Genomic DNA, 14,592 nt, shown 5'->3' with positions numbered 1-14,592 from the left:
TGTTAGATGTTTCCATATATGTGCCTAAAATCATAACATTATAGATTACAACTTTTTTTTTTTTATGTTCTTGGTATCCTTGGCTCTGTGTAAGTTTCTTGGTGGTTACAGGTTCTGAGCCCTCGGACTGATATTGGTGTTTATGGGAGCAGTAAGAACAGGCGGAAGAGGGCAAAGGAGTTGATGGAGAAGGAAAAGGAGAAAGATCTTGACTTGGAATCTCTGAGTGAACTGGAGGATGGGCTGGAGGAGGCCAGGGACACTGCAGCTGTGGTAAGGAGCAGTCTGTAATCTGCATAGAAATCTTATGGAAAAACTAATAAAGGAATCTCATCAAAACAAATATCTCATGATGTTTGACACAAGAATATAGTTCAGATTTAATTGCAGTGAAAATAGAAGGAAGCACAGTTCAGAGTATAAGTGCTGGTATTTAATATGTATTGGGTTACGGGTAAGATTTAAATGCTCTTGGCTTAATATCTGTGGCTGCTTATCTAATGTTATTAACATTTGTTGAAACCTCATGATAATAATGTGGAATGAGGTACAGCTCTACCTAAACCAGTACTAAGACGTATTTGGTTAGGTCGATTTTTGAAGGCAGTCTGTAAGTGCTTGGTCACAGAAACTGGCCTGGGGGAATGTTGTATTTGATTCTTCCTTGTTGGGAGGATATTGGTGCAGCTTATCGGAAGAATTTGCTGTAATATGCCCACGCTTTCTCCAGGAACAAAGGAGATATATACAGGCTCATTAATGTGTCTTATACACAGTCTGTTTTACCTTAGTATGCTTTGTTATAGTTACTCGAATGGAGACACAGAGGAAGTTGCTTCAGGAAGATGTGTGGAAACTTGGGTGCTTCTGGTGCTGATTCAACATTGAAACAATGCTCTGCTGCGTTGTCTTGGTAGACAGATGGGTGGTCTGATTCTGACTTTGTCCTGGTATATATGTAGAAGGTTATCTAATGTTTACATAGAATCTGTCAGAAGGACTCAGGGGAATAATGAGTAAGCAAGGAGGAGATATTCTAGCTAAAGTTTTAATTAGATCACACAATTCCTAAGTTTTCATTAGTTTAACTAGGAAGATGTCTTGATATCTGTTTGTGTTTTGGTTGTGGGATTTTTGTTTGTTTTCCTGTGTTGCTAATAAAATGCAATCTGTCTCAGCTGTGAAGGTTATGAACTGTTTTTTGTCTTTGCTGGGTAGGTGGCTATATTCAAGGAGCGGGAACAGAAGGAGATTGAAGCCATGCATGCTCTCAGGGCAGCTAACTTGGCCAAGATGACTATGGTGGATCGGATTGAAGAAGTCAAATTCTGTATCTGCCGCAAAACAGCTAGTGGATTCATGTTACAGTGTGAGCTGTGCAAAGACTGGTTTCATAGTGGCTGCGTGCCTCTTCCCAAAACAAGTTCTCAGAAGAAGGGCTCTAGTTGGCAGGCCAAAGAAGTGAAGTTTCTGTGTCCGCTTTGCATGCGTTCTCGAAGGCCACGGCTTGAGACGATACTGTCTCTGCTGGTGTCCCTGCAGAAGCTACCTGTACGGCTGCCGGAAGGTGAGGCGTTGCAGTGCTTGACAGAACGTGCCATGAGCTGGCAGGACCGAGCACGGCAGGCTTTGGCCACCGACGAGTTGTCCTCCGCTTTGGCGAAGCTTTCTGTGCTCAGCCAGCGAATGGTGGAGCAGGCAGCACGGGAGAAAACAGAGAAAATAATCAGTGCAGAGCTACAGAAAGCAGCAGCCAACCCAGACCTGCAGGTAGGAATGCAAATACCTTGCTTTTTACTGTGCTTGTCCTTCATCAGTCTGTCAAAATGCCTCGTCTTTCTTGGAGGAGCTTGTGGGGGTGGAGGGGAGGGCAGTTAAAAGCTGAGGATTAGTCATATCAAAATGACTTAGTTCAGTGCTCCTCAGGCTGTGGCTGGCTTCAGTCAGTTACATGCTGCTCCAGGAACAGCTCGGTTGCTTTGTGCTCATTGTCTGTAGCAACTGCTGAAGGTGCTTGAAGGAAACTCTGGTTCAGATCTAGCAGCTGGCTGAGGGCCTGAAGATGCATAAAGCAGTAACTAGTTCACTGTCCAAATTCCATTTCCCTCTTGACAGAATCAATTATCTCAATATTTACAATTTCTCATGAATTATCATTCTTGGGCATTTAGGGTCTTGTTAGTAAGTTTTGGTGAGGACGATAGGCAAACTCTGATACTCCTGCAGCGGACCTCTTCATCTTGAGATTGAGATCAGATGAGGCTGTGGTGAAGAAATTCGTACAACCACAGGCTGTAATTTGGTAGCACTGAACAGCAGTATTTAAATATTTCTAGTCACTATTATTCAAAACCATGTAAATAAAATGTAACAAACTTTTCCTTGGATATTTACCTATCCTTCTTCACCTTTTGATGTAGCTAGGTTTTTCTGTGACTGTCCAGGCCAAAAGAACCAGCATTGTCCTTGTCAGTAACTAGGTTTTTTTATAGATTTTTCTGGAAATTGTATTATTTCCTTCCTGTATTCCATTTTTCTTCTAGGGACACTTGACTAGTTTCCAGCAATCAGCCTTTAACAGAGTGATAGGGAGCGTGTCCTCATCGCCACGGCAGACTGTGGATTACGATGATGAAGAGACAGACTCTGATGAAGACATTAGGGAGACATATGGCTATGACATAAAGGTAAGTAATTCATTGTGGCTTGCCAGCATGAAATTAATCCAGAACACCTGTTTTTCATTAATGCAATTTATTTCAGAAACTTTTTTGTATCTTAAGCTATGGACATTCTACCCTGGCTCCTGTTGCAGAAGAGATGCTTTTTGATTTTTATCTGAATGTCTCAGTCCTGGACTGCTGGGAAGTTTTGTAATGCTTGTATTCAAATTTTCCAAATGTCTCCATTTCAAAAGGTGCTTTTTAGTGCTAAGGAAAAAGATACACTTCTCATTTATAATACCATGGAGGATGAACATTGTCTTTATGCCCCGTTCAGAGATATCATGAATCATAAATATGAGTAAGTCTCTATGCCCTTCAACTGTTTTTGCTACAGCAAAAAATTAGTCTTTGAAAACTGCATGCCCTATAAGATGTTCCCTGATGACAGAGCTTCTTTCATGTTTTCATACCTTTCTCTTCATTCAACCCTCATATAAAGGCTGAATATGTGTTGAATTTTGGATCTGTGGAAATATTCAGGGCTACATATCTGGATCGTGTTGTAAAACTAGTGTCTGGATTCAGTTCAGAAATCGTAAATGCAGTTAAGTTTTAAAAATATTTTAACTAAAGAAGAACTGTCATGAGAAAAGGCAATTGTAGAGATAGCTGAGTGTGTTCAATGTGATGTATTTCACTTCAGAACTTCTGAAATGTCCTTTTCATATATATAGAAACAAAAGCAATGACACTGTTTCTTCCTGTGCAGTGATGTTTTGTTTTTTTTTTTAGCATTAGTGTCATATCTACCTTAAAAGATGGTAACTTAAAAGCCGGTGTGGTCATGTAAGTTCTTCTAAGGCAGATTTTGTGGTTTATAAAGGGACAGCAAATAGTCTAGGTATGATTTACCTCAATCTCCTGTTCTTAATATTTGTTTCTGAGCAGCTTTATGCAAATACACATATTTGTCTTAGGGTCCCATGTGAAATGCCAACAAGAGTTCGTTGCAATTGGGTGCTACAGCTTTAAATTAAATTAGTTTTATGTTGAAGAAAATTCCAAACTATTCTTTGAATCAGGAGTCATAAGGTGGCATTTCTGAAAAATGTGGCATTGTCTAAGGATGTCATAAAGCATACATCAAGAAAGATGGCATATACCTGTAGGATCTGAGGGTTTTATGGGAGTTTTATTTCATTTGTTTAATGATTCTTCTGACAGGATTTCAAAATCTGTTACTTAACCCTTTTTATTTGGGTGTCCATCACTATATGTAATTGTAAAAATCTGTTGAAGCAGAGCTGATAGAGACCAGAAATGTCTTTTGATAGGTCAACTAACATGGTTGGAGTAGAAGACAAATGTTCAGCCAACCAAATTCTTCAGGTCTAAACTAGGAAGGAATAGTCAAGTTGCTCAGAGTTTTTTATGCTGTTGGCTTTCAAGGGCTGGGTTTTTTTCCAGTTTATGACCTTTAAATGTTTTTCTAGTGGAAGATTTTTTTTTAAATATATAGCTCATGATGCATCAGTTATGAATTTGTTCTTAATAACTTCTTGTGGACCCTGTAGAAGTAACCCTTGGATCCCTAAGGGTCCATAGGCTGTATTTTGAATACCAAAGTCTTGGACATCTCAAGTACAACAGTGGTTACAAAAACAGATGTGAAAAGGCCTGCTTGATTATATTGTGCTTCATCTAATTAAAACATGTTTCTTGCCAGCAAATGTTTAATTATGAGTGCGATAGCTAGACTTGTAAGGGTTGTTCCAGGTGGACTGATTCACTGGTCTAATTTACTCTAAATTTTCTTCCCCTTTAATTGTTTTCATTTTTGTCTCATGTATTTTTTTCTCATTCCTTTGTACCTGTGTTGCTTGTGGCCACCAAATGATAATACCTTTTTATTAATTTCCCTATTGGTGATGAACTTTCTTTAATGTAGTGTATTATGATATCCAGAACAAGATACTGTAAGAGATATGACATTTATTATGTAGGGAGAAATATCTTCATCTTTCTGGATACATTTATTCTACCTCTTCATCTGGGCAATCTGAATTTCCCACTTCTAGTTCCTACTGGAATCATTACTGTGCACTTCACTTCCTTTTAAACATGTAACTGAAGGCCAGAGAGAGATTACCATTCTTAAACTCCCTTTTTATGTCATGAAGTGACAGTGTCTGGGTGGTACAATTTCCTGAGTTGGCCATTTTGGGACCCACACAGCTAATCTTCAGGTAGATATTGTCAGTAACTGCTCTACAGCCTTTTTCTTCTTTTAAGCCAGCTACTTGGCTTTTATTGTTTTCTGAGGAGCACAATGTGTTGAGCATCTTATTCAGTGCATTGAGCTGAGCGCAACCCAATGCCATCATTATTCTGTTTGTAGAAATATTCACAACAGTCTCACATGTTGCAGCCCTCTTCCTTTCAGTGTTTGGTCTTATCTTAAAATGATTCAAGATGGCTGTAAAAAGTCCTTATACCAGGGCAACATTTGATTGTTTTGCTGATAACTCTTGCTGTGCTGAAACCTCCTGGTTTTACTCACCTGTTAGATCTTTAATAATTTCTTTCTATAGTAACCATTATGTACTCAGCATGCTCCTGTTTTACTGAAGATGCCAGTCTTTATGGTCAAATTATTCAAGAAAAAAAAGTTATATATGCTAAGAATAAGCCTCTTTTCATTATGTTGACCTCTGAAGACCGTACTTGAGGGACTGCCGAGTGAAGAAACTTGTTAAGTGTTTCTCATACACTAACTGTAAATCTGTTCACCTGTCTCTATTGTTGCTGTGTTAATCTACTGTGTAAGCAGGGGTGTAACTTGTACCTTTTGCACATGGTCTTGCTGTCTCTGATGTGGTACTTCAAAGTTGGGTTTTAATAGCAGCAGACTGGTCAGTCTTAGTAGAATTTACTTTGAAGAAGGTATTTTCTGGATCCAGGTGTTGTATGTTTTCTGTGGTCTTTTTCAGGACAATGCCAGTGTAAAATCTTCTAGCAGCTTGGAGCCCAATTTGTTCTGTGATGAGGAAATCCCTGTTAAATCAGAGGAGGTGGTAACACACATGTGGACTGCTCCCTCATTCTGTGCCGAACACGCATATTCATCTGCTTCTAAAAGCTGCTCTCAAGGTATTTGCTTTTATATACATTGAGATAAAGTTGCACTGATAGCTGGGATGAGCAGTCAGTAAGGAGGTTGAGTGCTCTGTTACTTGTGCTAGTTGTAGAGCGTATGTTGTCTGTAAGAAGGCATAGTACAGGGGTGTCAAACTTATTTTCACTGGGGGCCACATCAGACCCGCAGTTGCTTTCAAAGGGCCAAATGTAATTTTAGGACTGTATAACTGTAGGAGTAGTTACATCTCTACAGTCCTGAAATTACGTTTGGCCCTTACCAGGCAACTGCGAGGCTGATGTGGCCCCTGGTGAAAATGAGTTTGGCACCCCTGGTACAGTAGAATTACATTGCACTTAGTTTCCTAATGTCTGAAATATAAACGTGTCCATGTTTTTTGCTTGCGATTGTCTCCCTCCTTAGATTGCTCTTGTAAAAAGTATGTAATTTCCTTTGGTTTTGATCTCTTCCTTTTGTCCTTATACAACTTACCTCCTGTCTGAAAGGTTCTAGCACTCCAAGGAAACAGCCCCGGAAGAGTCCACTGGTACCTCGCAGTTTGGAGCCGCCTGTATTGGAGCTGTCACCTGGAGCGAAAGCTCAGTTAGAAGATCTAATGATGATAGGAGATCTACTAGAGGTATCACTGGATGAGACCCAGCACATCTGGCGGATTTTACAGGCTACTCATCCACCCTCTGAGGACAGGTTCCTTCATGTCATGGAGGTATGGAACTTGAAGAAGTATTCTGGTATGGAAAAAAAAACCCACCGTGTTACTTTGGTGTTGTTTTTAAAAATATAATCTGGAGTAGTTGAGTGTTTAGTTACTTGTTTGGATTTCAACCAGGGAGTAGTAGATTCCAGAAAATAACAGAATAGAAATCCAAAAATTCAGTTCTTGATTACTCATGCCATAGCACTGTCCTCCACAATTAACCATATTTAGAACAGTTTTCTCAGGCAGTGCCATATGTAAAGCTTATTTTAGAAAATATAAGGTTAGGGAAGGAAACACTGTTCTTGATTATGCTTGGAATCAGAACTGATCTGCAAAAGAATTACAAGAAACATTTCAGAAGATGGAAAGTCTACACTTGTGTAACTTGTACGTTGTGAACTTTTGTTGTTACTGAGGAAAGAACTGTTTGTTTTCAGAAAACATGGTTTGGTAATACAGGTAATAAGATTCCTGTTCTTCCTCAGAATAACACAGACGTAGCAATTTTTTTATTTGTACATTCAAAGAGGGTGTGCTGATTGTTTTGCTTGGCTGGCAATGAATGAGGCAGGTTTATCTGCTGATTCTGAGGTCTAGTCCAAATCACTTATCCTCATTCATGCAGAGGGTTAGGGATGTGTGCTGGAAGAGGAGATGAACTCTTGTGTTGGAGAGCTGTACTGGAACCCATCCTTCATCATCTGTCAGCTGAAGCTAAGGGTCAATTTGACCATGTGTAGTTATGATTGCTTTTTGGGTTCTTGAACTGCACAGGAAATATCTTGAAAATGGTTCTTCCTTGACTTTTTGGTAGTGTACAGTAATATAAGATGGAAGGTTACATGCTGTGAACAGTGAGGTTAGATGAGCATATTCATCACTTGTCTCATTTTCTGAGTGCCATCCACATACAATGTCTAAGTCAAAGAGCAGCCAAACTGCTGTCAGCTAGTTCAGCGGTATAAAGCAGACCTTGCCTCCAAAGAAGTCCTGCTTTACCATGTTTTGACCCAAGTACTTCACTGCATAAACTTAATGTACTTTTAATCTAATGATTTTGGCATGGAATTGATTGAAGAACAATTTGAATGCCAGCAAATAGTAATTTACAAATCATATGCCAGACTGTTATATTAATAGTTAAGCACAGCTTTTTTCTTTATGTTGGGGTTATGAGGGCGTGTGTGTGTGTGTTGCAACACTTTCTGGCTAACCCTTATGAATACTTGTTTGACCAGAACTACTCATTTTGAATTGAGTACCTTTCTATGTCTATATAATGCAAATTAGTTAGACTTTTGTAAAATAATCTTCAGAGGATTTGCCTTTGGGTGGAGTAGCTATATTAAATAATGTACAGTAAACAGTCTTTTCATGGCTTGTGGTATGTCCTTAATCTATTAATAATTATTAAGGTTAAATCATGTAGCTGGATTAACTAAAACTGATTCAGTCTTGTTTGTACTAAGGAGCTACAGATGTGACTGTCTCAGCTATAAATAGGACTTGTCACTGTGGATGCTACCTGCAGTGACAATTTGCCAATTTTAAGCTTCACTTCTGATCTGAATCTGCTATTTAAGATTTGTTAATGATGTCAGGATATTTGCAATGTGTGCCAGTTTGGAAGCTATTCACATAATGGATCTGTTACTTCTCTTGTTTGAGTTATTGATACATTTTAAGAATTCATCAACTGTTCTTTCTTGAGCTCCAGAATAGCAATTGCTTTGTCTCAAAAATAATTACAGGCAAGACTGACCTAGGATGAAAAATAGGCAAGAGCATCTAAAAAATTATTAATCTTCTCAACTTTTGTTAAAAAGCAATGTGAGAAGGGATTTGTATTTATTGCTCTTCTGCCTCCTTACCCTTGCTGATGATTTACTTTTTCCACTGGACAGTTTTGATTCATTGTACTTTGACACAGTTGATACCACTTATTATTACCACTTATTATTTTTTTTCTAGTATGGCGAAAATAAAGTTGAGCCCCTTTTTGTTTAGAATTTGTAACACTATGTTGTTGAATGGGTTCCTTCATACCATGTCAGGGCACCGGTAGAGGTAAGTACATCTCTCAAACCACAGCTTTGCATTATATGGAGATTCGCATTTGAAAAAATGTCTTTTTCCCCTTTCTGTGAAGGATGACAGCATGGATGAGAAACCACTGAAAATGAGAGGGAGAGACTCTTCGGAGAGGAAACGGAAACGAAAGCTGGAGAGAGCAGAGCAGTTCTTCGGAGATATGAAGCAAAAGTCTAAAGATCTGAAAAAACTGGAAAAACCCAAGAAGAAGAAGCTAAAACTCACCATTGATAAAACAAAGGAGCTAAACAAGCTGGCAAAGAAACTGGCTAAGGAAGAAGAGCGGAAGAAGAAGCGAGAGAAAGCAGTTGTCACAAAGGTGGAACTAGCAAAGGAGAGTGCAGAGAAAAAAAGAGAGAAGAAGGTTCTAGATATTCCTTCTAAGTACGACTGGTCAGGAGCGGAGGAGTCAGATGATGAGAACGCTGTATGTGCTGCACAGAACTGCCAGAGGCCCTGCAAGGACAAAGTGAGTTTTTACTTAGTTCTATTACATCATAGGCAATTCCGTGCAAAGTCAAAAAACCCCAGTGCAGTTTGATAGTTAGATTGAAGAGCATGAGCAACAAAAGTGGTATGATAGGAAATGAAAGAGGATTGAGGAGTACTTGGGTAGGTACGCAGAAGTATTAGATAAAACTGTAAAACTTCCGTATTCTCTTAGATACTTTAAAACAGAAGAAAAAGATGGAAGATTAGAATCTAGGGAGAAGTACTCCCTAGTCTTGGTTGGAAAGTTTAACCTCTTCAAGCTGTGTAATTTTTGCTGGCTATGTGAAACACACATTGTCTGATTCAAAGGATTAATTCTTTGACTCAGCTAGAAACGTTTCTGAGTTCAACATGTTTCTGAGCAAAAGTGGGATGTGTGATGTTCCTAAATGAAGTGAATTTTCTGTATTTCTTGTATACAGTCTGTGGACAGTGGTGCTGCAGGCTGAGCGATCTGCGAACTGCAGTGTTCCACTTGTTGGAGATGAATAATCAGTAATTTTAGACCTGATTGGATTATTACAAAACAAACCTGATCTGTCTCTCTTTATAGTACTGCCTGTCCTGATCATCAGCCTTTAACACCGACTGATGATCAAAAAATGGTGGTGTGGTGTGGGGTTTTTTTCAGATTTTTTTTCCCTGCTTTTTAGAAAGAAATAAAAAAAAAGCTCCAATAATAACTGGGATTGACACTATACTTCACTGGCTTGCACAAGAGAATAGGAATAAATACAAATGCCAAGAACTTATTTTGCAAAGTTGAAACATGGAATTCAGGTGTTCATTTGAGCACTTTAAAAGACCAGTTAAGACTATTTTTGAAGCCTTGAACTTATGCCAAGGTTAGAAATCACTCAGTCACTCAAAAGAAGATACAGTCTTTGTACCACCATTCTCTTTAATTCCCAGATGATATTTAGTTCATATTAGTACATTTTTACAGGCATTGAGACTACAAGAGGGAGGAGAATGCCTGAAGGTTTGTATTATAAAGAAGGTTGTACTAAATTTGTCAAACTTCCATAAATTAATTATACAACCAGGAATTTTACTCAGTTTAAAGCTTTTGATGTAATGACTGTCTCTCTGTAAGGTCGGACATGGTTTTGTACATTCAAAAGGTAGATGCCATATAAGTGAAAACTGGCAGATACAGGAATGTAATGACTGCAGCTGTTGGTGTCCATTCCTAGTCACTTATAAAAATTTGTTCAGGAAGAGTTTTCCTAGAAACTGAAGTAAAATCTTGAGCTGATAATGTTTCTTCGTCTTAGATAGGTTGCCACTACTGTAATTTTTCTGATATATCTTTGTCTTCACATATACCTCTAAGGTGAAAGCAGAACTACAGCAGTAATGATTTTGATAGCTGTACCAGTGTGTGCCATTAAAATTAAGAATATGTGTTCCTTATCCTGCAGATCTCAGTTTCTGCCCACTGACTCAAATTAATGTGTACATTTACTCAAGGAATTATGGAAATCTAATAATTCCTAGTTTTTTCCTTCCTAAATTTTAATTTACTTTTTATGCCTTTTCCAAATTGTTCTTATAGCGAGTTCAGCTCAAAGTTTGAAGTATTGTAGCTTAAATGTTCTGGCACTTTGGAGTTAAATTTTGTGTGAATCTTTTGGCATTTGGTGGCCAGCTCTGTACCCAGAAGTCCTCCTGCTTTCTGTAATTTGTAAGTTGCAAAAGCAACCATTTGATAAAGCAGTCTAAGCGGATATATATGAGGAGGACTTGTATTTGTAGACTCTCATCTATGCTGAAGTAACTGTCCCTGAGCAAGCTCCTGTTTTAAATGTGCTCTAGCATGCTTGTCCTTCATTTGAGGAGAGCAGAGTGTCAGCTTCCTCAGTAGTAGCAGTGTGTGTTTGTGATGGTTGGATGCAAGAGGGTCAAGGTTTGTTGGAACAGTGTTATTTTTTTAATAAACTTGAAGCAGCTTGTTAAAACGAAGTCTGTAGGGTATTAATTTATGCTCAGAAACTTTTGTGTTCTAGGTATATCAAGTGGGCTTAATAGAAGGTATTTTCTTCATAGGTGCCATGCCTGTCTTGGTAATGTGTGATGTGTTGCTGCTCTCATCTCTTGCAGGTCGACTGGGTGCAGTGTGATGGTGGCTGCGATGAGTGGTTTCATCAAATCTGTGTTGGTGTCTCTCCGGAAATGGCTGAGAATGAGGATTACATCTGTATAAACTGCGCAAAGAAGCCAATGCAGGGACCAAGTAGTCCTGCTCACGCACCACCACCACCTTTCTTATTGAGCTACAAACTACCAATGGAAGATCTCAAGGAGACGAGTTAGCAGCTACTCGATGCCTGGAACTTGTTGGGAAATGGACCACTGAAACCCTACAGAAAGAGAGGGTTTGGAGTTAATGTAGCCACTGAGCTTCACTTCCAAGGATGTACAGACCTGCAGCAGAGTTGGTCCCTTCCTTACAGCTGGCTTCCTTCACACAACGGGGACGTCAAGGCACAGTGGTACCGACTCATCTATGCAGACGCCGCCTGATTAGGAGCTCCAGCCAGTGTTTTTTGACTTGAGTATTTCCATCTTTGAGTGTGGCTGTTGCTCTTAAGAGACTGAGCAAACCCGAGGCTGTTAGATTAGACACTTCAGGGTGTTAGAAGTACACATTGGCAGTGGAGCTGGCCCGCAATTGGTGGGTGTAGGCTGGAGCTTTTAGACCTACCATGTTGCCCTAAGGAGGTGACTTTGGAAGTTTGTCTTTTGCCTCCCCATGCCAACCCAGCGAGTAGAGCAATGTCTTGGGAGAGTCAGTTGCCTCCACGTCCAGGCAGCTAACACTACACTAAAAGGATGGGAGCAAGTGGTTGAATTTCTTTTAATTTCTCTATTGTAGCTAAAGGGCAGAGGAGCTCACGATCTCAGAAATTGGCAAAGGTTCTGTTCACCAAAAAGGAAACCCAACTCTATACTCCACTAGGCAAAATTTTTTCCTTAGTGGGGAACAGCTAATCTTCCTGTCCTGAGGAGGGCCAGAAAACATTGATGAAGATGTCTAGCTAGACCAGAGCTTGGGAAAAGTAGAGTGCTTCCCTTTCCACAGGGGTGCCCTCTCCTGTTCTAGGCTTTGCGTAGGATTCTGCACTCCTGCACATTAAAGTTGTCTCACGCAGGGTGGAGCTGGCAAAGGAGGTGCAGCACCCAGGGCACCAGCTTCTGTGATCTGTACCCAGGGATGGGAAGGAAAGAAGACAGCCCACTTACCTCAGAGGTTACACTGACATGTGCTTCTGTGAAAAGTTTCACTCACAACTATTCCCAGTATCACCAGGCTGCAGGCATGGCCTCAAGCGATACCAGCAAGCAGTGTGCAGATACTGTTCGCAGCGCAAATCCCCCTCCCTGCTGGCTTTGCTGGATGTGTACCAGTGTACAATCAGCAACAGTTCTTGTCTGAAGTTGCCCCTGGCTTTGCCAGAGGACCAGAGGGCTTGGGGTCATCCTGGGTGACAGTTGTTTTAGTAAATCCATTTTTAAAGAAGGACTTGTTTTTACTTTTTTCTAAATGTCTCAGACTACTGACTTGTTCTATAAATAGATTATTTTTCTTTGATTTTTTTATACTTACCACTGTTAACCAGCAGCACAGACAGAGGTTCACAAAGCAAAAACCTGCCCGTGGGCTTGGGTTTTTTTACTCCATTCCTTCCTTGTAGTACAAGGAATTAGCAGTTACCTTCCCCATTCTAGCCTGACCAGCTGCCTGTGTTTAAATAGGTAAATACATTTCATGTGCTACCTTTGTGTTTGGGTTTGTTCCTATTAGTGGGGCATCTGGGCCTTAATGACTCCAGTGGATGCTGGCTTTGTGTATGTGAATGTCTGAAGCCAGCCCCTGGGCTGTCTTGTCCCCCTCTCCACTCGCTCCCTATTTGTGTTTCCATTCTTCTGCAGTTCTAGGAGTGTTGTAAGTAGTGTCCAGTCTTACTAGGAGCTGGATTGGGATTTAAAGAAATATTGACAAAAGCAAAAGTGTTCTGTCTTGACTGTTCTGTGTCCCTTCTCTTGTTCTCTAATATTTGGAAGTTTATTTGTCTGGCAGAGTTATCCATCCAAAAAAAAAAGAGTCAGCTCAGGTAAACGAACTTTATCAGTTTGTTTTATTTGTGCCCGCTAGCTTGGAAGAGGAGGATGTGCGAAAGAAAAAGAACTAAGGTGGAGGTCAGAAGATACAGGGTCTTGGGGAGATTTTGAGTGCAAATTGGGCACAGACTTCTAGTTCTGCTCCTTAAAGACTAATATGGTATTAAAAGCAAAAGCAAGCTGTGGTTAATCATGTGGCTGAATGGGGCACCCCAGCAAACTTAAGAGTATTTTTTGTTTACTTATTTATGAAGGAGTCTATGCTATAGCTAGACATACCCTCTTTTTGCCTCCAGTTATGTTTTTTCCTAGTCATTGTACCCTTAGTTTTGATAAACTGGTTTAAACAGATGTTACTTTCCTTCAAGCTTTAACTGAGGATACTACATAAATGTTTCCCTAAATGGAGTGGATAGACTTTATCTGTCACAGATGTTTAATCGTTCCAGAAGTAGACTAGTACAAGACTTCTTAAAGAATCCCAGTGTTCTGTATTTTCATGACTCCTAGAATCCATGACAAAGGAGGGAAAATATGGTTAGCATATCCTGTTAGCCACTGAGCATATCCTCTTAACCATTCCTACGTTCTCTGTTGCGATAAAATCATTGTTGTATGTAATTACCATCAACTGGAAAAGAGATCTTTTAGTAAATCTGCTGCATTGAATGTTCCTGTTTCTCTGAGTAGAAGGTGTGGTGGAGATTGTTCACTGTAGCACTAGTTACCGCAAACAGCTATATGATGCCGTGGTCAATCATTCTGCTTGTAGCAGGCACAGGAGAGAGAACAGAAAGAAATGTGGAAATTATGTGCAAAAGGTCACACTTCTAGTAGCTGTTTTTCATGTTATCACATGGAGAGGCTCTTGATTAACACTGTCGAAAAGAGATTGCCACAGTTTTTCTAGTTATGGATGTCTCATCTGCTTTCGGTAAGGTGTTCATAAACTGAAGACCATTATTAGCTTCACCTCTTATTGTTTAAGCTTATTTTTAAGAGCATAATTCCTCTCAAAAGATTGCTGATAGTATGAACTTATGAATAAATGTTAACTTTTTGAAAAATCTGTAGATAATGTAGTTAGTGGTTGAAAAACCTAAAGAGCTGTGATACTGTTTCTAGATCTTGAGGGTTTGAATTTTTATGAAAACATATGTGAAGAAGCAAGCCAAAGTTAAGCTAAGGAAATAGTTTTCTTACATGTCTGCTACAGCTGTAGGAAAATATCTCGTGTGCTGTAGGGACAAAAATCTTAGCTCATGTATCTAGAAAGGTGTGTATCTTGATGCTATATTCTACAAAGCATACTAGCCACTGCTCATGTTTCTCTTCATGTGTCTGATACAAAAGGTCAACAG

At 39.6% G+C, this 14,592-nt stretch overlaps 1 protein-coding gene across 2 annotated transcripts in view; it reads left to right on the top strand.

Annotated features, from left to right (window-relative positions):
- Positions 1-14,298, top strand: part of KDM5A (lysine demethylase 5A) — a 49,623-nt gene extending 35,325 nt beyond the window's left edge. For both annotated transcript variants that reach the window (XM_013371968.3, XM_005500311.4), the window contains exons 22-28: positions 112-273; positions 1,219-1,770; positions 2,544-2,687; positions 5,657-5,816; positions 6,309-6,529; positions 8,673-9,083; positions 11,210-14,298. In XM_013371968.3, the coding sequence (XP_013227422.2) occupies positions 112-273; positions 1,219-1,770; positions 2,544-2,687; positions 5,657-5,816; positions 6,309-6,529; positions 8,673-9,083; positions 11,210-11,422 (1,863 nt within the window). In that variant the 3' untranslated portion in view covers positions 11,423-14,298. The remainder of the gene's footprint in view (positions 1-111; positions 274-1,218; positions 1,771-2,543; positions 2,688-5,656; positions 5,817-6,308; positions 6,530-8,672; positions 9,084-11,209) is intronic.
- Positions 14,299-14,592: the final 294 nt, after the last annotated feature.

This window comes from Columba livia, chromosome 1, assembly GCF_036013475.1.
Source record: "Columba livia isolate bColLiv1 breed racing homer chromosome 1, bColLiv1.pat.W.v2, whole genome shotgun sequence".
NCBI lineage: Eukaryota > Metazoa > Chordata > Aves > Columbiformes > Columbidae > Columba > Columba livia.
The sequence above is the reverse complement of the archived record's forward strand: the minus strand, read 5'-3'. Positions and strand labels throughout refer to the sequence as shown.